The sequence below is a fragment of the Rhodnius prolixus genome, unplaced genomic scaffold, assembly GCF_049639745.1.
Source record: "Rhodnius prolixus isolate KJV_2025 unplaced genomic scaffold, Rpr scaffold_2, whole genome shotgun sequence".
Lineage (NCBI taxonomy): Eukaryota > Metazoa > Arthropoda > Insecta > Hemiptera > Reduviidae > Rhodnius > Rhodnius prolixus.
In genome coordinates, this window is record NW_027411592.1 from 13,859,136 (window position 1) to 13,885,625 (window position 26,490).

Sequence of the window (26,490 nt, forward strand, 5' to 3'; positions counted from 1 at the left end):
AATGAATCAGTTTACGCTGAAAATAAACAACCAAATTCAGCACTAATGGACAAAGAGGCCAAAAACTGTTTTTTTACACTCTTATGATCGTCGCCAAATAACCATCTTCGTTCTTATAGAAATATAATTATCAATTCTTCCAGAAATCAATGAATTAAATAACATATGCCTTGTCAAATAATTATCACATGTTATTTTCAATAATTCGTTGTTTTTTTTTTTAATAATGACAAAATTATGAATTCCTAGTAAATTTTCCATTAAACCCTAATATATGAAATTAAGGATGAAAGTTAGACATTTGATTTTAGGTGTTCTAGTGCATGGATTATTGCTTCTGTGGTCGTTCGATGTTTATAGTCACATGGAAGAAGTGGAAGTAGCATGTCCACTACCTAAACAATATGTTGAGAGAAGACTGCTTTTCGTATTTGTAAGAAATCCATATCATACTGGCCCATTAGAGGGCTTAAGTAACCACTTTTTGTCAGGAGTAACGAATTTGGTTTATTTTGGCGATGATAGTTTACCAATGTATTTCAATTCTTCAACCAATTGGATCAAAGCAACGTATCCACTTACATGGAGTAGCAATTTGGTGAAAGAATCAAATGAAAATTTTAACACTTTTAAAAATGTACTATATAAATTGAAAGAAAAGCCAAAAGTTTTCCTGATAGTATTGCATGGCGACACTGAAGAGAGAACAATGTTATATATAAAACATAGAGTGGATGATATTAGAAATATGGTGGACAATTACTATAATGATAGTACAACAACATGTCTAATATATTACGAAACAAAGCGAATTTTGTGGTCATTTGGCCATCATATTGCGCCCATTGAAGGAAAAGAAATAGAATCAGCAGCCAACTTAGTACCGCTTATATCTATTCTTCTCAGAGTGAACACTCCTTACAGATCAACGCCTCAATTACCATTAGATTTCCTTAACTCGACTAGAGATAAAGCTTATGGTCTTTACTGCAATGCATTGAACACTTTACATATTGCCCAAAACGTAAGACAAAATATTGGCCTATTCAAGTACTTAACTAAACCAAGTTTTCTATCTGATCAAGTTAGTTACGGCAATTTTACAATTGAACACCTCCTTGAAGAAGGAAATTATATGAAGGCTTTATTACTTTCTAAAGAATTGTTAAAAAATTATATTTCTCTCTATAATAGTTCCGTAAAAGTTACAAACATTTTCACCTTTGTATTTGTAACTGTAACGCTCTTGGCTTGGATGATATTTTTGATTACAGAATACCTGGAGCTTGTATCCTCTCGATCATTTATAATTCCAAGTCGAAGTTATGTTGTCATTCATATAATTTTTGTGTTGCTGTCTCTGGCAATGATATGCATACCATTCGTGCAGAAGTGGCCTTACACTTATCATTTCTATTTTCAAATGCCAGTTTTAATACTGTGGCTGATTTCACTCAGATTTAAGTACTTATCATATATAAAAATAAGACGAGCAAATTTCTACGCGTTTTTTTGGTTTCTAATCACATTAATACTTGTTGAAGAATATTTATTAATTGAAGATGAAATGGTATTGCCGCTATCAATTTGTATAGTTGCGATGCTACCAAGTTTACCAACATTTCGTAAAGTTCCTTTTATATTCATTGTTGGATGGTGTATCGTATCTGTGCTTTTATTGTGTGCAATTGACTTGAAGAAACTACCACTAGTTGCTAGCACTAAATATGTCAATTTATCCGGTACTATTTGGTTAATGGTGGGTGGGATTTCAATATTATGGATTTCGCCGAAGAAAGATACAATATTTACTTGTTTTTTGACTTTATGCTTAGGGGGGGCAATGTGGCTTCAAAACGCCTGTTTCTCAAACGATAAGATTTGCCATTCTGTGTTGTACTGTGTGTGGCCGTTAATGGCCGTTACATTTTTACCCGTAATTGGTAAATCTAAGACATTAACCAAAATTCTACATTGTATACTTGCTTCAGCAGTGCCAGTGATGTTCACTTCGACCGCTCTTGAGCCGTTAATGTTCTTGCTGGTTCTAGGCTATACAGCCGGCTGGGCGGCTACCGAGAGCTACTACACCATCTCTGTCTGGGATAATCTTAGGAGGACGGTCATCTTGATCTACCTATTCACACTAATTGAACAATTGACCGCTACTGACCGACTATCATTTAAATGCCTCATCTGTGACATAAACGTATATACCGACATTTTTATATATATCTTATCGCTTATCCGGTTACTAATTGTTTATAGTACAGTGATTACAACGTATCGTTTAATACTTGGTTCGCAGTTATATTCTACAGCAATTTTAGCTTCATTGGTATTAAGTTTAGCTTCTTTGAGAGTATTGCTGTCCTTTATATCAAATTCACTCATCTACGAACAAGCGAATAGTAATTTACAACAACATGTTAGAATAAACACAATTGCAATTATATTTATTCTGGCGTACTCCTCGGCCATGATTTATGCACGAAATAATAAACATCTAAACACACCTTCATTAGTATCTTTTGAACTTACAGCGCTTTAACATTAAGTTCATGTTTTGTTTGGTTTTTTAATAAAGAAATAAAAAATATATATTTATAATAATGGTAAACTGTTGGTAAAGTCATTTGAAATGCCTATTGATACTTTGATACTTTGACTATTCTAATTTTATTCGTCCAGAAAATCCTATCGCATATTACTTCAGCATATTACCGATTCTTATTCTCCGAAAATTATAATTTCCTACTAACTATTCATTACTAAAGACTATTACTATTCATTACAAATTAAAACTATTCATTTTGTAAAGTTAAACATTTCAAAATAACCTCTACATCAACGGTTTCTAAACACGAGGAACGTATTTGCATGATTTACTTGTGCATGTGTGCATTTTTCTTAGCTAACTAGAGTGAGCCTGCCAGAAATTGCAGCATTAACTAAAGGAACCCGGTTGTATTTGCTGTCCAAATTTCAAAATCCAGCTATAGTTTTATATAAATATTAAACGTTCCATGAGCTACGTAACAGTAAATTGTTCTTACGGAACGTTTTTGAGCGAACTATAACATGGCGCTTAGCGGAGATCCGCTCTATAATGGATTTTATTTAGAATAAGTTTCAAGTGAAAAAAAAAAATACAAAATTTCTAAGTGTTTCTGCGCTAGAAAGTGAAACGAAAATATTTAGAGCCATTTTTTAAAAAATGACGAAAAATTGGAAAATCGCCGAATAACTGTAAATGATGGAATTCTGATGGCCCAAAGAATGGTATTAGAAGCCCGAAACTTCTAAAAACAGGATACAATGTTTGGCATTTTTGAGAGCTTTTGCTATCCACACTAACAGTTTCAGTTTATCTCTCAAATCAGTTTTCACATTATTTTTCCACAAAATTGTTTAGTTTCAACGTAACTTAAAATTTTAGCTAAAGTACAACAGATTGTGATTTCTCTGCTCATCAAGTTCGAATTTAGTCCTAATTCTTATTCTTAATTTATAAAATTATATATACACATCAATGTCTATGTTTAATTTATTTATTAATGTAATTGAAATTTTCTTTTTCAACTATGCTGTTTTTTAACTGTAACGAGGATGGGAGATAGATTAAACGGTATGAGTAAAGATAAAAAGTGTGCGTTTCCCAGTAGAAATTCAGGCAGAGCAGCGATGGGTTCCTCATAGATGATTATACCAATACTATGTCTAAGAGAGGATACAGCCGAAATAAGGATGGCGACTAGTAACATTTGTTGAAGTCCTTCGCCTACATACTTGGAAGTGGCGCAGAAGTAGCAGACGACAATCGTTAGAAATATGGACAATTTGTATGAGACAAGAATTCCTATTAAAACATCATTAAGCACTGTTGTAAATAACCTTGTACACATAATATCAAATGAAGAGATATATGGTACATTTCCTGAGGCGTAAACGCTGAGCACACAATAATAATACAATGTCAGACCTCGTACAAAATGTTGACCCTCATATTGTGGCGAGGACGCTTCCAGTCTAAGCCAGCAATATAAATTTAAAGACATTAGTAAAAGAACTAGTGCTTCATGCCTCAGTGATAGCAGAGTGTATGGACCAACGAATAATAAAACAATCTGAAGAAGTCGTTCAGCCAAAACGGATGAAGCAAAGAATATCATTAGCGGCATGGGAAGCACGGCCCACGCCAGAACCCTCAATACAACATTTGAACCTAAATAGTTTAAATCTATTATCCAAGTAGCTAGACAAATTACTGAAGCCGCTATAAGTGTCACAACGCACTCTTTATTCTTAAGGCGCAAAACATACCCAAAAACGCCACTTCCTATTATCCAGAGAGCTGATGAAACATTTAAAAGTACAGCGGATTCCGGAAGTCCCAGCAGAGGAATTAAAGGAGCTGCCATTAATGCGCAGGAAGTGATTATCCAAAGGCAAGTAACGTGACGCGGTACAAATTTGTGATTCATTGCAGCTAGTATACAAGCGTAGGGTATCAAGTATATAGGAAAAAGATATGGCAGATATTTTACCCAATATGTATATTCTGCCATCATCAACACAGCGAGAATGTAGAAGAGCACTGTAAATTGTTTCATATGCATCAATTTGGTCATACAGAAACGCGATTTCAGTGTGGTTACTAACCAGACAAGTGAAGGTACAACCATGAAGACAATGTAGTAGTTTGGAAGTTTTTCTATCATCACAGAAGCGATGGATAAACCCAACATCAGTGCATAACCTACACATGTTAATATTATAACTAGCTTGCCTGCACAGAAAGCATAGGGATGCCCAGAGGAAGGCTTCATCGACATTGTCCCTAAAGTTCCGAATATCCAAGCTAAATACGACATCAACAGTAAAAACAGGAAACTGGTTTTATAGACGTTTTGGATATTGGTTAGGCAATCGAGAGAAAAATTTGTTAAATTTTCTGATTCGTTTATCACAGCAGAATAGTTCTTCTCTGCAATTAGTTCAGTTAACACCTGCAGGTATTTCATATAATTACATTTGGTCATAGTTTTAGCTATAAAATGTCGTATTACCAAACCGTTTTCAATACGCTCCCAGGAGGTTTGGCATAGATCGGCCAACTGAATTGCTGAGCACATACTACTGAAGGCCAGAGAGCTGAGCGATATGTTCAGATACTGTTTATACAGAATGCCAATGGATTCAGCGGGCACAGGTATACCTAATAAAGCTGCAGTAAGTGGACACACATCTATCTGTCTGATAGTTGGTAGAATTCCAGAAGCGCAACCACTTCCCGATACTATGATAGGCGTTCGTATTTCTTCAGGCTGGCTGTCAGCATGCGTACCCCAGTCGGTCATACCATGATCTGAAATGATTAGGTAGGCCGTGCGATTGTCTAAATAATAGTTTTCAAAAAGTTCCATTGTCTGGGAGATCATGCTACCCATCCTATACGCTCCTTTAGCCAGAAGATTGCTCCCTATTCTGGCAGTGTGGCCCTCTAAATCAAGGCCAGACAGATGAATGAAAAAAATATTTTTGTATTTCATTTTTTTATGCTTATCTGCTGGTTTTTCGAGCATTTCGTGAATACCATCCATAATGTAATCGTCAGATGAATACGGTCTGTTCTGTAAGTCTAGGCGATCGGTTGGATACGATTGGCTAATCCATTGGTCACCTCCTTTGAAATATTTAAATGAATCTTCAGGTCCAAAATAAAACGTATGATCAACATGACGAAATATATTATCTTTGCTGGTATCATAACCAAATATCACTGGTAAGAATGTGAAGATATTTTCATAAGTACCGGAAAACATGGCCACCAAGCCAGGTCTTGTCATAGGACGAGCAGCTATGGAGACTCCTCTTCCGGCTTTTTTGACAAAACTGGTTACCCATCTTGCATCGGCTGATTTTTCCTTCATTGCATCCACCAAAATCAGTACTAATCTCTTCGCGGGACTCCCTCTCTCTGGTAAATTTGAACATATTGATTGGTTAAATTTACCATGTAAAGCGTTTGGTGTGAGCACGATTTCGTAACCGATCAATATTATCACTGCACATAGCAACGAACTTAGCAATGACCATATCATGTTTTCCTCTAAACTTGACTTTAACACCTTCACTGTCACTCTTAAGATTATTCGTCCATTAAAATATTATTTTTCTTGAATTTGTTTCTAATTGCAATTTAAAGAAATTAACTAATAAAATCAAGTTCACCTCGCTCTCTTTTAGAGCATTCTAATTTTTTTTTTTTTTTTTGTCAGATTATTTCAATATTTTACTGATAATAAAATGATCATATGCTTTCTTCACAGCCTCTTTAAATATCATACTTTAAAATAAGAAACTATTAATGAAGCAAACTCAGGTAAATTAATTTAATTCACGAAGTGCCAAATCCTGTACACCTTGGCAAAAGTTGGCTGTACTTTAATGTAACGTCTTCCACACTTATCCTATTCACTAATCATTACGCATCAGTATAGTAAATGTTTCTGGACTTGTTATATCCGTAGCAATCCTGGCAATTAAAAAAATAAATCCATCAGTAAGTAATAAAACGTTTCCTTTCATCTTTAAGTACAGCCAAAAAAAAAAATTGTGACAACTTGAGAGTCTTAAATAGATTGATAATAATAATTAATGGCGAAAATAATAATAATTATAAATAGATTTATCCAAGGAACATTCGTACACCTGTCTATTAACTGGACTGATTAGAAATAACCACGGTGTGCCAGACTTAATTCAAAACTACTTAAACTACCACAATTAACTTTATATTAATAAAAGAATGGTTTCTTTTATGGGCTAAAAGGAGTAACGAATATTCATAATAATTTGAATTAGCCTGTTGAAAAAAAGTAACTTGTAAAATGAACAGTTTGATAATAGGAGAGCTATCCGAAAGAACAAGATTAGATTAGACTAGATTCTACGAGCAATGGCCATCATGTTGCAGAGTGTTGCAGCAAAAAAAATCTCTCTTATTAATTAAAGTTTATTGGAAAAATGTTTCCAACAATATAAAATTGCAAGTACATTTGGAAAAAGTTGAAGGAAATCGTTTTGGAAAAATCGCTTACTAGTAAAATTCAATGGAGTGGCATTTCCGTTCGACCGATTTTCCCCAAATAGTGAATTTTACCCATATTCATATTATTCACTGCAATGAAATTGTAACTATTGTAGAAACTTAAATTTCACAAAAATGGCTCTCATATGATTTCGAAGGAAATTTCTTTAGTGAATGCTTTAATGAAAGTTATAATACTTGCAAAGTGTACACTCAGTTTTGTAAGATAGTTAACACATCGTTTTCCAAAATGCCTAAAATTGTGTAAAGAATGAAAAAGAAATTGAATCGGTCAATTTTTTTTAAAAAAAACATACAATCTTCTTTCATTGCAACCATTTAAATCTTCAGTCAGTTTCATACAGGTTATTTATTTTATTATTTGAAAAGAGTTTATACCTAGTCAAATTCAGTCTAACCTAATAGATTTACTTTGAATCAGTGCTTGTCGTAGTAGTTCACTTTCTAACAGGCACGGTGTGATTAAGCAGTGTAATAAGTTAAGTTAGAATTTGCCTGTGGGTTTGATATAATTACTATCTATCTATAAGTAGTAACACAAATTAATTTCTTCAGAACCAAAGTCTTTTAGAATGAATTATAAAATTCATAATGAAATCTTTCATCTAACCCGTACCTTGAGACGAAAATGAGAAAAATGATACCAATATGTCCTTATGTCGTTTATAAATATTACCTTTCCTTTAGCCCCACTTTCAAATTTTCCTCCTCTCCAAGCCTGCTTATCTCCTGCAAAATCAGAAACCTCAATTAGAGCTATTATGGATTATTGTAGAAGTAATAGTGGATTGATCCCTGTTATCTCTAATATTTATTTATAACAGTTACCTAAATAATATAATACATGTTTATTTATATATTATTCGAAAGGGAAGACATAGATTCCGATGTCTATTGTGCTATTTTAGGAAATAGGTTGGCAATAAAGGATTTGCTGGCACCAGTTAGCTGAAAACACTGACTTTTTGTGTCTAGAAACTGATAAAAAAAGCTTTTTCTTCTAGTTTCCTTTTCAGCATAGAAATTTTTCGGTCACACATTCAACAGTTTTGAAGACTAATTGCTTGCCATTTTGTGATGGAACTAGCGGCACGATTATCAATTGGTATTTTGGCTTTCGCCCATTGTCATTTTATTTTGATTAGAATACTAGCATGTGTTCTATTAATGCAGAAGTCATCTACAACTCCATCAAAAATTATCCTGGAAATATTAATTATTTCTTCTTGGTGCGACTTTCTCTTGTCTTGGTGAGCTTATTTTATGATTATAAATCTAAGCTTTTTATGACAGAATTAGTGATTGTTAGAGAGTGTTTTTAATAGTGTCTCCACCGACTTCCTTTGCAGTTTGTGGGTAGAGGGATGTCAGCAACGAACTTAATGAATATAAAAAGATTACATTAAGCATTTTTCAACTTCACATTATTTAGTAAGTTTATAGATAAATATAAAATGATTTTGTCTTCTCTAAGTTAGAAATTCCACCAAAAAAGAAATATCATTAAAAATATTACACAAAAAAAGTGAAATCAATGTACATTTTTGCATAATCTTGAACCACAGGGTAGCGTCTAGTTGTAACTAGCGGCACAATGGTTGCTGTGTAGCAAGATTTAATTTCAGGTTCATGCCCCCCATTCCTTTAGCACTCTCCCCTCTCCTGTCGTTTGTAGTTTCCAGCAATAAATGTCAGATATGGTATAAAAGGGGGGAAAAAAAGTAGTTAACACAAAATGAAGAAAGATTTTATTTCTCTCTGTAACAGGCCTTATAGTGGACGATGGGAGTCATTAGAAAAGAGGCAGAGTTAGGACATAAATTTCAAATCCGGTTGTTAAGGGGGACTTTTAAAAATTCTGACCAGTTATGTTGTTATAATGGCAGTAAATAGACAATTGGTTATGCAATTGGATGGCCCAGGCGAGTTTGATTGCAAGGCATCCGGATGTAATAGACAAAGAATGTTAGTCACTGCAAACTAATTATGGATCGGTCTTACCGCTTTCTAGATCACTTTTGTAATCACCTTTTTTCTTTTAATTTAAAAGTAAAGCATTATTAGTTTTATTAAAGTGCTTTACACATGGAACTCTTATCTTCAGCTAATATCTTATTCTATAAGAGAATATCTAATTTTCAGATACAGGTTACGTACTTTGAATGTCGTACAGATGAAACTGAGCTTTTAACAGAAACTTGACGAAGCTTTAGAAATGGTCTGCCATGGATTTTCTTCCACCGCTTTCTTCGCTTTTTAATTATTATTATTTTAATTAATACATCAATATTGTTTATATGGCAGAAGTCTAGTAATGGCATTTTAAAAAGATGTATGAGACGGCTGTCTCGTCGGAATCATTGGTATCAAATCCTGCAGCAATGAAACAAAAAGCTGGATCTTAATTAGATTTAAAAATAACCAGGAATAATACCATTGTAATAAAACTGTAATTTTCAAGAATACAAACATTTATGTTGCGAGAAAGAAGCAGTCAATCGTGTCATTATGGCATTTTAATGACCACAGCAACGAGCTAAAGTATTTGAAGAAAACAACAACCCGGTTGCTGTTATCTGCTAAAAAGAGGTGAGCTTCAGCTTCTGCTGAACAAGGCTAAGATTGTTTGTCTCCAATGTAATGTCTTCTTTGTTTTTATTGTGCACTTTAGTCATTCTTTTGTTATGCATTTTTACCCAGTAAAATGTCAGTGACTGTTAAGAGTACTAACTATGTAGTACTGACTATGTTAAGTACTAACTTGGATGTAACGATGATTTGTCACAAATGTAAAATGGTTTTAATTAGTAACAACAGGGGAAAGATAAAACAGTTACGGACACGGAAATCTGTTTTAGATATGTTTACTATAATTTTAAATTACCCACTTAATATAAAAGTGTTAAATTGTCTTAAGTTTTCGATCTCTAAGAACAAAAAAAATTAAAGAAATCATTACATTTAACAATGAAATATCGAAAATGGAAACTAGCCAATATTAAATGCTTAGTTCAATCTTTAACAAAGAATAACTTTCTACATGTTTTTTCATTTATTTTGAAATCAATTTGTGTTACCAAAATAATTTGCCTAATTTTGGGTAATGAATGAATATTAAAAGAATTTCTTGTACATTTATAAAAAAATAATGTTGATCTCTTACTTTTTGATGAATTTCTAAGGTGGACTTGAATCTTAAGGTTCATAGAGCTCCTTTTCTGATGCCTAAATTGTGGGTTGAAGAGATATTAAGTATCTAAAATAATAAATAAATCTACTTCGACTTAAAAGATCTGTGATGTCCCTTAAGTGTCATGATTTGTAATAAGTAAAGGATGCAGTATTAATTGAGTATGATGGATGATTAGCTTGAGTTTGCCAGAAGGTTCGTTTGGACTTCCTGGATCAGCTTCCTGCAGGCGGTGTGTGTATTTTATGGTACTATGATGGCAGTGAAGTATTGTTCTTGTTAAGTTAGAATACCCGAAGGAATCCAAGATCCCTGAAGCGTGGTTAGTCAACTTCTACCTATGGGATATTTGTGGTGGCTAACTGGAGGTTATCTCCTTCTCCACCAGTACTTAATTTTACTTACTATCGCACTGGCTCTTTCTGATTACAATTATCTTGGAGTAGCCTATCTGATCTCAACAACTATTATTGGCTTGGCTATATTCAAGACTTGAAAATAATAGTTGTATTAATTCAGTATGCGCTAAAAAAATGTCTTGGCAAATCTTAAATCTTTCCCGTTAAAAACAGAAGCCTTAACAACCCCTTTCTGAAACTCTAACCCGTATTATTAGTTGTTTTGTCCAGTTTCACAAAGTTGAAATCGTCTCTCTCTACAATACTGGTTTCTTTTTGAGAAAATTCTTAAAGATGGCCAGCTCAGTCAGTGATTTACTACAAGTTTCCATTGTTAGATACAATGGGTCCATTCTCAAATGAGTGCGTAGAATGGTAAACAAAGGCCATCATCTAAAGTAAAAGGAAGGAAAAAAATAAACGGAACATTAATCTTCAAGAATCCAAGAGCATTAAGGTATGGGATGTCCGAATTTCCAGTAAACAATTAATTCCAGAGATGGAAATTGCAGTGCAGGCAATGTTTTTTAAATTTCTTTTAGTGTTATCAAGCGAATGAATCGAAATCGTTCAGGATGTGAGTTTAGATCCCTGCATTTTAGATGTTTTCTGATCCTATTCGCTAAAAAAGCAGCACGAGACAGGAATGGAATTTGGATTGTCCAGCAGAGACTAGAGGATGTGTGTGGTATGCTGGCCTAAAGCCACCTAGGGTCCACATAGGTGGAGATTTATTCTTGCCAACTGCTAAATTGCCTTCCTCACCACCAGGACTTCGCCACTGGCACCAAGTTGTTGGATGCCCAATACACATCTAGGTATCCGAGGCTTCTTCTGGCTAAGACTGTAAGTACCTACGATTGAAAGGATGAACTGGAGGTTTGTCTGTGGGTGAAATTTTCAACTGTTTGTTGAACGCGAAACCTAAGTAGTTACATCAATTTATCTAGCAGTCCCTGCCTGTATTATAAAAAATTCGGAATTTCAACATTGAATATTGATTTGCATTGCTAGGCTGGAATACCCGCAGAAACTCCAAGAACCCTAAAAATGTTGCCATGAATCTAAATAAATAGGTAAATAAAACTAGCGCCATTCAATCGGCAGTGAATGCATTGCTGCAAAAAATAGCGTAACCAGAGTTTGTTATTCTAATATTTTTGATTCCTGTTATTCTTACGTCAAAAAAGACTTGCATAATATTCATACGTGTTTACAGGAACAACCGTTTGAACAACCTTTTACTTTGAATGTGTTTTCAATGAATAAGTTCAAGGTTGTTAAGATATTTGTAACGTTTTAGTTTTTTGTGAATTTCTATTTCATATTTTCTTGAATTTTTTTCTTTGTTATCTTCAAAATAAATATTAAAAAATTCATTTTAGGTCTACAATTAAGCACATATTACAGCTAAATTTTCAGTAACCCTACCATTTTTAATAAAAATCAGAATTCTTTACAATAATAAAATAAACATGCGTTAATCTTAAGCATTGTGAGTGAGAAATGTTTTGATAGAAGCTAATTTTAAAGCTTTACATGAGTTTAAGGCAGATATTCGACATCTCAGAGGAAGTTTGGGCATTCAATTTGATTTCGAAGTCGGGGTTGATTTTATCCGTTGAATTTGACCAGCAAACCTCTTCGGAGTTTCTGTTCAGTAAAGAGTGAGAAGTGACCACAAAGATTCTAATGTTTCAAATGCTTTTCGCACTTCTCAATCTAAGGATCTGATTTGTTACTAACTCATAAGAGATTTGCCAGCTTCTAAAATGTTTAATTTATAACAGGCGTTCTTTAATTTTCTTGTGCAGGATTTTTAATAATTAAAAAAAGAACTGTATTAAACATGAAGTTACAAAGAGAAAAGTTTGCAGTGTGATGTGATAGATTCATTCTCCCTCGCCGTTGAATTAGTCGCAATGAAACTCTGAATTTAGAAATAAACTTACAACCATTCAAATTCTCCACCACCTACAAGATCAACGGTGGCTTGCCTTAGCTGAACTATTGTTCAATGCATACTGTAAAGTGTATGATGTTCATATTTGAATGAGTCTGTGCTGTTCTGTGCAGAATTTGCCCATGAGACTCTGAATTTTAGCAGTTTACACATCATTACTTTTGCTACTGGGTTCATCAAGTACTAGGTTCAGTGGGTAGTGTAATAAATATTTAGTATAGTTCTTAAATATTTCAGTAAGTATATCAAAGTACCTACCATTTCTGTACTTTCTGTTTTTCTTTATTCTGCAAGAAAGTTCTACTTTATTATTTCTTTATAAGCCAATTTTCGTTTTGCGAGGGTTTCCTTATGTTCTGTAAACTTAGCAGAGCTGTTAAGTGAGTCTGAACAAACCAAAAGATAAGAACTTAAACTAGATATAGTTCAATGGTGACTCACAGATTTATGGAATGTAGGTGATGCGCCCGTAACTTGTTTACGACTTATCTTAATGGTAACTTTCCTTCATAACTAACATAACTAGTAATGTTCAAAATATTTCATTAGATTTTTCTGTGTCTTTTATACCCTTTCACTTGCTAGGGAATTCCGTTATTAGTTTTATCCTTAATTTATATTTCATAAACCGGATGTTGACTTAGTAAAGCAGAGATGGTGAAAAACTGACCAATGTAACTGACTCAACTAAACTTACAGTTTTTTGATACGACTGGAAACCCTAATAACAGCAGAGCATTCTTCAAATTTTTGTATGCGACACTGATCTAATTCTCACAATTACATATATCTTCAGCTAAATATTTCTCGTTGCTTAGAGCTCTCCAAATCCATAAAATTACTAAGGCATTGGTGTTTCCAAATAGATTTAACCTGCATATAGAAAGCAAAGCATCTTTATGCATTAAATAGCAATATTTTGCCATTCTAAACAGATCTTTGCTATCTTTGTTGAGAAAATAAAACATATTCCTATGCTGTTACGACGATATTTAGTTGATAACAATTTCTGGCAGTTTCTATGCTGACCGATGTTATTTAGTTTACCACTAGTTGATAGTAGATTCTTTGATGTACCTACGTCATTTAGTAAATAGGAGTTGAAAGCGATTTTTTGCCGTAGTTTGTTGTTTCGATTTTAATTATGTTATAAATAAACTTTATTTCTAATTTAGTTAATATCTACTATTTAGATATATTTAGTTAATTGAAAGGAATATCTGGACTATTATGGAAGAAGTGGATTCTGACGAAATTAAGGGTTCATAAGGGAGCAGTACAAGATATCTAGCGTTCTCTCATTCGCAGTGCAAGAAGCAAGGGGTGACGCAACGTTCCACCAATCGATTACAATTCTGGCAGGGTCCAGAATAGTTTAGTTTAATTTCATTTCAGTAACAATCGATTGCTATTTCATGATCTCTTTCGTTTTGGCCTATTTAAAATCTACCTTTGTACTTATTTAATCTACCTTAATCGAGGCATTGAACTTCTCAGTCAATGAAGGGACGAAAGCCTTCATTTTTTAAGACCTTAATGTGCAATTGGCTCTTACTTAACAAGAATACTAAAGGTTTCTTAAAACGTGAAGGAAGTCTTCAGCAGAGCTTCTTAAGAAGTCTGCATAGAAGGAAATCTGTGCTTTCGACCGAAACAAGCAAAGAAAGTATGAGCAACTATAACTTGAAGGATTCTGGTGACGTGGTTCGAAGTAAAAAGAAGTTTCGAAAGCCGGGAGTTTAAAGAACTCAAAGAGCGCTTGAAGAAGTTGGGCTTGTAAGTTGGGTACGTCATGGCACCTACAGAATCATTTGGGGAAACTCAAATACTCCTCTTAACTAACTATTGCAGTTGTTCGAGAAAGATTAAGAAGCCTGGTACGCTGCCAGGAGTTGGAGTGGAACAGTCCCACCATAAAACTTGCAACAATTTAAAAATACTTGTTTAGGGCTGCACGAGACCGAGACGAGGCGAGACTTTATGTAGTCTCGATCTCGGTCTCGGTTTTTTTGAATTTTTGTTTAAGTATTAAAAGCAGTTTGCTATTAATAATCTTTTCAAAAAATGTAATTATTTTCTAATAATTAATTTAATTTATATATTGGTAATGAAAATGTGTGTAAAAGAAGACAACTACTTGCACTTCAATGCATCATATATTACTATTACTGTTATATATCTTTATATAATTTCAAAAAGATGTTAAAAACGCGCCAAATTAAAGACCCAAATAACATAACTGCCTCCTATAACAAGTCGATTCGTGAAATAAAAAATACACCTCCCAACAAACTTCCCGCTCCATTAGTTACGGCTGTTGGTGAAGATAAAGAATCTGATGATTCACCTTTTGACGACGACGACGACTGCATCTATATTTTTGCACCATTTGCTCAAAAATCAGCAAATATCACCGAAGCATGGAAGACAGAAATAATTAATTACACCAAATTAGACCAAGCACCAGTAGACGTTGACATTTTAGAATGGTGGAAAACACTTGAGAATTCCTTCAAAAATTTGTCTAGAATGGCGAAAGATATTTTTAGTATCTGTGCAACTTCAGTGCCATCGGAAAGATTATTTTCGCAAGCTGCGATGATAACGACCAATAGAAGATCTTCTCTAACTTCTGACTCAGTAAAAGCTCTTTTATGTATCAATGCTTGGGCAAAGTGTATCTTAAAAACGAAAATTTGTGGCAATATTTTTTAGGTGCATAGATAGTTTTTTTTTCAAATTCAATAATTTACTAATTCTAAAATATAATTCAAATAATATCTAAGTTCAAAGTATTAGATTATTAATAGTGAAATTTATGAAATTGAATAAATGAATGATATGAATAGTGAAATTTAGTGAATTTATGTAAAAATTAGGTAATTCGAAGGGGGCCGCCACGGTAGCCGAGCGGTGCGAGACCTGCGAAGCTAATGTGTATTGTGGTACTGGGTTCGATTCCCGGTCTTAGGCCTTGGATTTTATTTAATGGTTAATATGAGAAATTTACAGTAAAGTATGTTTGCTAGTCGCCTCCGTCCGCGACACCTAATTGGTAGTTGGACGTAAAGCCCCGCCTGAAAAAATAGGCGATTACTTTACTTTGCTTACTTTACTTACGTAATTCGAAGTCAAATAGATGTAGTAATATTGAACATATATAATAAAATCGTATCTTTGAATAATTAATTCAATACCCGTAATGATTATTTATTAATAAAGAACACAATTTTATAATTTTGTATCTAAAAATTAATATTTGAAAAACCGAGACGAGACCGAGATTTCTCGACGAGATATATATCATGTCTCGATCTCGGTCTCGGTTGCTCAAGTCTCGTCTCGGTCTCGGTACCGAGACCGAGATTTGTCTCGTTTCTCGTGCAGCACTATACTTGTTCATTGTTTACGTCGGGTTAATATCTAATAAATTATTGTTTAAAACAAAAAAAAAATCTACTATCATCTTGTCACTAATACAAAAAATAAACAGTATTGTATAAAATAAGATTGTAAATGGTATAATGACTATTTTAATGACGATCTAATTCCATTTGATCGTAACGGCTGATAAAAACAATAATCCATCTTCATTCTCTCTGCTGATAGGTCCCAGTGGCATGTTTAAAGAGATTTGATTGTGTCAAGGTTAATCGTTTTATTTATCCCTCTCTGTCATAACCTACTCTTCATCGTATTGATTTAATTTTAATTTATTTTATTGGTTTTATCGATTATTATTACGACTCATAGTTAACTATTTTTTGGTATGAAATTGTTACAAGAAATTGTTTGAACAAACATGTGATCAACTCATTATCTTATATGGTGTGTCATGGTGTTCAAGTGCCCATAAGCTAAGATTTGGGAACTTAGAAATATTGGATAGATTTATTTACGAATTCCAAGGAAAAATACATAAACCTAAATAGTATAAAAGGGCATCCTAAAGGAACTGTCCATTCTGTAATTGTTGTTGTTCCTGCGCACGAATTCCTATTGAAAAACTTGTCCACAATCGCCAATGTCTATTTTGAATCGTAATGGATCTCCATCTGTAAGGAGAACATTTAGTATCTGTTGTGCTTTCAGTTTGTACGTGATTATTTAAAAATGTAAAAACATATCTCTAAATACATTAGGCGTCAGATAGAAAATCGACCTAATTAGCATGGTAAAAACAATCTGGAATTAAAAAAAAACAAGTTCGTTATCTAATGGACACTGCACTCGCTTGTGAACAATCGACCGACCGGTTCCCGGATATGTTTGAACTGGAAAATAATGTTGCGCTTTGTTTTAAAAGTAATGCAGATAACGGCTTAGTTTACAATAGCTGTGGGAAAAATTAATTTTAATCTTTAACCAAACGTAAAGATTGGTATTTCGATAATCCCAGTTGGTTTGAACAAGTGATTGAAATCAACTTAGACTACTAATAAACCTGAGTAATTAAAGCAAAACTGCTATCAAAGCAACTCTTTCAACTTCAACTTATTTTTTAATTAACCCAAATGGCAGCTCTTTAATCAAGTCTTTTCCTGAAGTAACAAAGTAAAAGAATACACCGATATTATACACTTGCAAAGTAAAGAGAGCACAAAGCATGGTTGGCCTATATTCAACCCTTCCATCAATAAATATTACGTAATACTTCTCCTCGCCCTAATATTTACACCAGATTTATTGCATAATTATGATTAGTATTTTATAATCATTTATAAGCTAAAAATAAAATTATGCTGATGTTCAAAGCTAACTAGATGTATACAAAGAATTTTTTTTTTAAATGCAAGTATTTAAGTGAATTAATCTCTATTTCAACTTTTGAAAAAGTGTTGGGTATGTAACTGTTTGATAGTATCGTTGAAATTTAATTTCAATATTTTAAATTTCATTAATACATCAAAAAAAAAAAAGATTACCTTTTGATTGCAATATTTGAGTAAAAAATTGTTTTCACTTACATTATCGTTTCTTCATTTTTTTGTACTCCCGTAGCTCAACAAATAAATAACTTTAAATAAAACTATTCAAAAAATATTCAGTGAAGTGCTCTTTTAGACTGGCAGATTTTGTCGAAAAGCTTTTTTTTTTCTGAACCGTGGAAGGTAACATATCTCCAAGAACATTAAAATAGTGCTACATTTTTTTATTGTGTGTTTGAGTAATGCGGGAGCCCAATTCCACATACGGACGGATACACAACTACAGTTTGTTTTGTACACTTTTTATGACTCAGAGGATCTCCTGTCGGATGATTCTGGAAATAAATCGTTATTGAAGATTTGATATAAACGGCATCCTTCCTAGAAACATACACTAAGAGAAAAGAAAAATTAGCCCAATTGTTCTTGTTTAAATTTAGCTGTCGCTATCAGACGTCTTGGGCGGACGTTTACAACAAACAATTTTAAAGTATTACTCACAGTTATATCTAGCCAAGGACTTATTACCTGAAATTAACCTATTGTATTGGTAACGGATCTGTATAGGACATTAAGTTTTATCGGGACACCTTGAACATATTATTTCCATTAGTAAAGATTATTAATATAAATATACTGCGAAATAATGGTTCTAACTGCTCCAAAATCACATTAATTCAATTAATATCGACTCGATGCGCTATATTCTGTTTCTTGCTATGATATTTATTTCTCCGGCCAAAGATTGCTGTAAAAAACATTCATCCGGTGGCCAAGTGGTACGTGTCGTTCAGACTAACGGATCTGGCCTTGATGAAGGTCACGCTGATCTCAAACAAAATGTTTGTAACACGTATATTAACCGTTAGCTGGTTGTCTTGGTTCGACTATCGCCGAAGTGATTTAGTATCCATTTTGATTGAAACTATAACAATCGAAAATGCTGTAGATTTCTCGTTTAAACATTTTATTTGTGGAACTTTGCATCTTAACGTTATAACATTCATTTAGAAATATTCATTGAAACGGAAGGGAACAACTCCACAACGGAAGGATGCGTTCAGTGCAATGTGTGTACCAGTGCAATAAGGGAGTTAAATGCTCTGCAACCAACTGAAGAAGAATCAACCTCTGGTGAACAGAAAAAACAACGATTTTAGCGCAGCGGCTTCACATATTATCTGCATGAATTTCAAAGCTCCAAAAACATCTTTCAGTAATTATTTTTTTGGGGGAATCCAAAAAAGAGAAGAATAAGTTTCCATTTGATTGGAAACATTATTATGTTTCTCAGATCTTTAGTGACGTTTTTTAGGGCGGTACTGATAATTCAAAGAATTACCAATGTTTAAGTCCATCGTTTTAAGTGGAAGTATTTCATCAGACTAAAAAAGAAATTCATGTTTTTTTCTCAACAACGAATCTCTCCTTAATCTTGTGGAATAAATCATTTATCAAGTAAAATAAATATTTTCATAGTCATCAATGCTGACAAATATTTTTGAATTTTTAGGAACTAAATTAAATTATTAACAATACTTCTCGGATTTAGGTATTATTCCGAAATAGCAAATTAACATTTTGTATCTTCCATTTTAATATCTCAGTTTAAAGTGTAAAAATTGTTGTGAAAAATCCCATGCCAGCTGTCTAAAATACTACACGATTCTCGCTGACTGTGCTTCAAATATCTCACCTGTACTAGGACGTTTACTGCAACTGCAATTTATTTGACAAATTTTACAGTAGTTCAATTGTACATAGATAACAAGTTGGTGTGGACCCCACACGTTTTACATGCATTAAGTGGAACTTCTTTTTGTATGCTTCAACTGTTCTTATAAGAAACAAGGTTACTTGCAATAATCATCGCTATTCCTTCTAACAGCGGCAAACGTTTCCACCGTGTTACTGAAAATGGGTGGAAAATGGATACTGAGAATGGATCTTGTTTAACCAACCTGTGACTCCGTTTTCACATTTTCTTCAAAGAGGGAATTATAGTTATCCGATTACGCGTGGATAGCGCTTCGCTTCTTGTTGCTCACGTCACTCTCGCTTAAAATCACAGCAGCACTACTAAATTATTGTTTTGCTTGTCTGCTTTAGCAGCTGAAAAAATTATTTTTAATATTGTTCACATTTTGTTTCTTTGGAAGTGGAAAAGATTTTAAATAAAAGTTATAGAAATGTGCATATAAGGTTCATGAAAATAATAGGAGCCATTTTTGAGAAAACCTTTAAGTGAAATTGCTTTTCCGGCTGTTCAATTTAGATTGTCGTGTTCCTTGGAAATTAAATAGTAAAAAACAACTTTTTCTGACTCGGGAAATCTTAAAAGGAATGTTTTCTTGTAAAAACTGAAAATATAAATTCTGCACGGTCGCTATACTTTCTTTTACTAGTAACAGAGAAAAAAAATTGTCTACAAACAATGTGATTGCCTCCAAAAAGTATCCCCGGTTTAAGAGATACGATTAAAATGAGTGGTGAACGATTTTTTGCAATAGTTTTAGGTCATAACCAAGTTATCATCGCGCTTATTGATGTGAAAATGTTATTTACGAAAAAATACTTCTGCTTTGAGAACAAATTAAATCGTTGTGCGATTGAATTTTTACTCGTAGATAGATCACATTTTTCTGTTATCATATTTTCCAGAACAGAGAAACGTTATGTGGAAGTTAATGATGACTGCTACGTGCTCTATTTAAAGTAGAACATAGTTATTGCACATTGAACTTCGTTGAGATTAAATAAGACTTGATTGTGGATATTGTTGCTGAATGAGAGGTAGTGTATTTTCACTGTTCGCGAGTTTAATATCACATTTAACTTAAGAATACGCTGTCCTTTTTTTTTTTTTGAAGCAGAGGAAGTGAAAAGGTGATCACATTTTATGTGACAGAGTTTCCTCCTTAGACGGACAAATTTCAAAACAGCTTCCGTTCACTACAGTGTTCATAATAAAGTTTGCTAGTTTTCTTTTCAGTTGATTAGAATATCCATGTTTGAAGTATTCATTGTTATCCTTGTAATTTAATATTAGAAAGAGTTGTTTATCAAATGAAGATCGATTGTTTTTGTTATTGTAGTTAATAGTAAAATAGAATAGTAATTATTTCGGTATGTGTTTCACAAAACAATAGTGAATTCACTTGTGTGAGAAAGCAATGTTAAAGTAGAAGTATTCTTTACAATCCTCTATTAATGACATTGTCTGCAATGAGATGTACATATCAGAGATTTCTTATGGTAGTGGTTTCTTTATACTAGTAGTTCTTCTACTTTATTAATTTTGCTAAACATTCACTTTTTTTTTTAACTTCTCTTGTTAGGTTTAGAATTTGTTAGCTAGTGACTTCATAATTTACTGAAGAATACTCTATGACATAAATTCATGGTTTTAAAATTAGTGTGTGTCATTGTAAGGGGAAAATTGAGTGGAGCAGGTAGAAAGGTCTAAGAAACACTTCCGGTCTTAATTTCCCCCCACGTGTGGGTAAGGTAGGTAGACACATCGTCATCTTCGTGCGCAAAGAACGGCAGAGCACTGCTGTAAAATTGCAAGGAATGCTGTCTGTTCTTAGATTTTCTCGCCGCAGCATCCTCTAAATAAACACTGTTCATTGACAAACACTGTTGTCTCTAAAAATAGATCATCTGGAGGATATGATTGAAATATTGGACGCCAAAGAATTTTAGTTCTTACTGCATCAGAGGTTTAGAAATTTGACACTTATTTGACCCTAAAATATTTTACGATATTTACATTGAAGAAGTATTATAACTTAAATAAGTTGTCAATACAATATACGAAGTCAGACCCAAAATCAATGAGCGTGTTTCAGAGATGAAATTTGTAATGATCTTTCCATTTGATATTCTAAGGTAAGTTTAAACGAGGGTGCCTATGAGAAAGGCAAAATCTCCAAGAGAAAAAGTAGTGAAAACCTAATTTTCTAATGCTTTTGTTAGGCTAAAAGTGTGGCAAAGCTAATAGAATACTTTCCTCATTCTTTAAAAAAATTAAAAGAAAAAATTAATATGATTTTACGTAGCTTATAAAAATTATTGTATAATACAAATCTATTTTATTTAATAAAACAATGTGATAGTTTTGACAATTACTGTAGCAATGTAATTGACTACTAGAAAAATCTACTGAGAAACTTTTCTAGTTCGGCTTTCTTCAATTGTAGTAGTTTTTGTTTTTTAAATGAACAAAACCCTTGTACAATATAATTTGTTAAATATGTAACGTCACGTATGCAAATTAGCATAGGATTGTAGACAAAGCCCAGTAGCTCATAGTAAACTTCTTCATTCTACAGTTTGTTATGTCTGTTAGGTTGCCATGAAGACAAAAAACACTCAATTGTTGACTTCATTACTTTGTAATCATTCATCTAATTCAAGATTTCTATTTTTGAAGGACTGGAATTTGTTTTGATAAATACCATTCAAATGATGCCTTTGAGGGTAACAGAAAAAAAGGTGTTTATCATCTAAGTGTTGTAAATTTATTTTTGTGATGGATAGTTTTTTAATGAAATGAATTAACGAAAATATTGAAGACATTGATTCTTGCTCATAGGTCCCCTAAGAATAAAAAAAAAACAAATACTAAAAAACGAAGCCTAATCTGGCTGACCAATTTAATTAAATAAAATTGTTTTTTTTTTTTAAAAAAAAAAAAAAAAAAAAATTAAGAAAAATTCAATTTGAATTTAAAGAAAAATTTAAGATTAAGCAGAAATGGCGAGCTGGAGTTGGAAGAGGTGTTCATTTAGACGAGATTTGTAAACTGAAGAGGAATGATGAACGTAAAAGAGTACCATAATGAAGAAACAAGATAAAGGATTTGTCATAGGCTGATGTTCTATCTATTTGAGAGTATTAATAATTGTATTTGTTATAGTTTTGTACAAAAATTACTGATATTAATTTACATTTTCTGAAATTCTTTTTGTCTTACTATTTCATATTGTTTAGGGTTTATTCTTTAGTTTCTATCTTTATTAAGTTAGAATTAATTGTAGGATTTCAGAACTTACATATATACAGCGTTATTTTTCTAATTTATCATTAGTATCATTTAATTTTAGATGATTTAAATCGTACGCCGGAATCCTAGCTAAAAACACGTTTGTAAGTTTGTAGAAATGATTGAGGTAATATAAAATATTTTAATTGTGACCAAACTATTCACGTTGGCGAGTATGATTCAAATAAAAAGAAATATGTTCCCAGTCTAGCCATGAAATTTCTATAGTCTTGGGAAAGTTTAAAAAGTTAGATTGATGGCTTCTTTGTGAAAGTTTTTACCTGATTATCTAAGTTTAATTTGTAAGTGCAGCATTTGTAGTTGGTTAGTGAAATATAGTCTATATTAGACCTTAAAAACTCACAACAGTTCAACTTGAAAGCGCTACACCTTGAATGGTAATCTTATAGAAGGATTTGCAGCATGTAACCTCATAGTTTCTGTGATATTTCTATCTAGATAATAGATGCTTTTAATCGTAGTAAGCATAGAACTGAAACGCATTTCAAATAAAAATTTATATTCATCTTGCACAATTCAAAAGCAGATAAACTTACAAATTTCTGAGAAGAAATGATTTGATTTTAATTAAAATGTTCAACATCTAAGGTTATTGGACTTGGAACCATCTCAGGGGAACTACCTTGCGCCTTCCACATTGTTCTCTTGATTCATAGAGCATTGTTGAGCATCATTGGATGTTGAACTGTAAAGGTGTCTAAGGAGAGGGATGTCAAGAAGGTATTAGGCTTAATTGAAACTGAACCTCGGCAACCGACTGTGCTCTGAATATCACTGCCCTGATATTCGCTATTTCAGTTTAATGAGAATCCCAGATTTCTTCCGGTTCGGTACCTTTAGAACCTAATCTTAGTCATGGCCCAAGAACTTAGGTTTAATAAGTACTTTCGAAGGGTAGAGATTCTTACACCATTTCTTGTCCAAATAGGGCGAAGTAAAGGAAGCAGTATGCAGTTCTGAAGTGTGAGAGACAAGTCTCTTATTTCACTGTACTGACAAATATTGTTTTTGTGAAATTTACAACACAGTTACGATTTAGCAAAGAGTGATGTTTGAATCGAGATAATTCGTATTAGCTGTCTGAGTTAGTTGAATAAATGATCGAGTAAGACATCATGAAATTATAATTTATCAAAGTTACCATGACTGGCTTGAACTTGATCTATATACAGATTGTCTTAAAGGTTGCACTAGTTGTAGGCATTTGTAAAATACTCTTTTGTTTTGTTAAAAATTACGATTTTTGACAGTTTTTACCAATGTATTATGTCTCTCTAACTATAGTTAGAAGTTCACAACGTTGTGACAGATAGTAACATAATTCTCTTTTAAAAAAAATTAATGGAGAAAACGGAGCAAACTAATATACCAAAATTCCTGAATTTCGTAGTTAATAAATGCAATATAATCATAATACAAAAAAATAGCAATAATATTCGCTTTAGAATGATTTATTGTTATTAAATTGACCTATAATAATGGAGCGAATGACATTTCACCTTTCTAATTGATATACCGAACCGCACAATTGATATTCTACTTCAGTTAGTACTAAGAAATTGTAAACTATATTTTGTTTTGTCAGTGATGTGACCTGAATATCAAATTATTATAAGTTAGAAATTAATTTTTTGTGAATGATCTGAGACAGAAGAGTACACTGGCTTCTTAAATTTTATTTTTACTACAAAAATTTCAGTCAAAATTTTTAAGGAATAATCTAGTTTTTTTTTATCTTAAAAAACATTTAAACATCTGTGATAAAACTATTGTATCAGTGACGGCCCTGGGATGTGTAGTTTAAATGCCAAGGTCTTGTACCAGTCGCTCGCTTTCTCTTAATGGCCAAAACATCCCATAAAGTACAGCAGGGCCTACTTTACTAATCTCACTCTGAATTGTCTTAACTTATGTACAGTTAATTGAAATTACGTAGTTTAAAACTCCTAAAAATCAAAAAAATACAAAAAACTGAAGCGATAATCATTTATAATCAGCTTTAAAAAAATTATAAATATTAACTAAACAAATCTTATGTAAACACTTGCTTTGACTTTCTCGAATCGCGGCTTAGTTATTAAAATTGTCTCTGAACTTAGAATTGTAATAAGAAGTTGGTTGATATCAATATAATCCATGCTGGCAACAGTTAAGGATGTGTACAGACTCAGCTCCCCCAGAACCGCACTTAACGTCTCCTTAGCAGATTACCACCACACTGGTAGGCACACATTATAAACCCCAAGTTCAAAGAATCCTGGCAGCCTTTGGTTAATTTCAGAAAACTGTTAATTGTAGTTCTGTACATTCACACTCATACTTTCAACAGACTGTTATTCTTCTAATCAGGGTTTTTAGAGCGGCATTTTAATATTTGGCAGAGCTAAAAGGTATATTCTATTTTTTTTTTACCTACGGCATGAATTATATACCAACAAAACTATTTGCTGTCAAAAGTTTCAAAGTTAAAAGATATAGGGCATCTTTTGAAGTTTAATTTCCATCTCGCTATCAAGTGTTACTTTTCAGTCAACCATCTTAGAGTAAGATCTGATCAATATCTTTCTTATACCTAAACTTATCCTTTTCCTTAAAAATCTTATTTCATCTCCATCACCTTCTTTCCCAAAATACCCGTCAATTACTCGTCTCCTGTGTAATTTTCCCCAATTGGGTGCCTGTTTTATTGAGGCCTAACTCTCGAAGGTAAAGCAAAGCGTTTAATGAAATATTTTCTAGCACCTTATCACTGATGGTTCTTCTAACAATTTAAATAATATTTTATTGATAAACTTCCATTAAAATTCTAATAAGCTTCTAATTTTGTTGTTGATTTTTGTTTTTTTAAATGAGATCAACGTTGTGGGCATTATTTATTTACCTCAAGTAATTGATCAATTACGATCATAATTGTTAATAAGGTAAATAATTTTTGAAAACAACTTATAGATATCTATTCTTGTAAAACATATGTTTCACAGTCCTGGTTTTAGGCGAACAATGACTTCCTGCTGTATGCTCACCATCATCTAAGTCAGTGAACGTTCTTTTCGGTGAACTCCAGTAGAGCCTCACTTTCTATAAACGTATGGAAGCAAGGATGTGCTTTGAATATCAAACGTTAAACCAGTCATTGAGATTTTAAAAAGAAAAAAAAAACTGGCCAATTTTCTCATTTAACTTTATTAGTTGTGGTAAAGCTTATAATTTATTTACCATCATTTTGTACATCGTCATTTCTGGTATAATTATTATTGAGGATAATGATATAAAATATTCTCAATCAACAATTTTTTAGACATTATTTAATTTTATTATTAATAATTGCAGTAAAATATTGTATTGTTTATTTTTTTTCTTGGTAACTGATTCCTTAACTTATTCAAAAATAAAAATGAGCTCTAGGGGGCTGAAAATAGAGTGTCAAAGATAATGATGAATGGATTAGAAAGTTCAAGGAGACTCTGGAAGTAACTCTGGGTAAGATGAGCACAGAATCAGTTGACAAGATGGTGACCCGGATGCTATTATAGAACATAAAACCGGGTAACATGCTGATTTGACTTTAGACGGGAGCTGAAATAAAATAGCGTAACGTGTCCTAAAACGATTTAAATAAAAGTTAGAAATCAGCAAATAAATTTTTTTTTAAACAAAGCTTATTTAAAATTTATTGAAGCTGTTTTGTGAAAGTCGCAAATGATTAAAAAAATCGATTCATCGTTTTTATAGATCCCTGTTGACTGATTTTATCCAAAATATGTGCCGTGTCCTTTTTGGTACCATCTATAACAAGAAATGCTGACTTTGGTGTCAGCTTTGAGGCAGA

General features: G+C 32.8%; 2 protein-coding genes across 2 annotated transcripts; one reads left to right on the forward strand and one right to left on the reverse strand.

Annotated features, from left to right (window-relative positions):
- Positions 1-206: 206 nt before the first annotated feature.
- LOC141449020 (uncharacterized) lies at positions 207-2,614 on the forward strand. The gene has a single exon (XM_074118016.1). It carries the CDS (start codon positions 275-277, stop codon positions 2,549-2,551), a length of 2,277 nt encoding a protein of 758 aa, XP_073974117.1. The 5' UTR covers positions 207-274; the 3' UTR covers positions 2,552-2,614.
- Positions 2,615-3,532: 918 nt separating this feature from the next.
- On the reverse strand, positions 3,533-6,299 carry LOC141449019 (GPI ethanolamine phosphate transferase 1-like). The gene has a single exon (XM_074118015.1). The coding sequence runs from the start codon at positions 6,102-6,104 to the stop codon at positions 3,579-3,581; it is 2,526 nt and encodes an 841-aa protein (XP_073974116.1). The 5' UTR covers positions 6,105-6,299; the 3' UTR covers positions 3,533-3,578.
- Positions 6,300-26,490: the final 20,191 nt, after the last annotated feature.

Coding starts and splice junctions, on each gene's coding strand:
- LOC141449020 (XM_074118016.1), top strand. CDS start 275: ATGAAATTAAGGATGAAAGTTAGACATTTGATTTTAGGTGTTCTAGTG.
- LOC141449019 (XM_074118015.1), bottom strand. CDS start 6,104: ATGATATGGTCATTGCTAAGTTCGTTGCTATGTGCAGTGATAATATTG.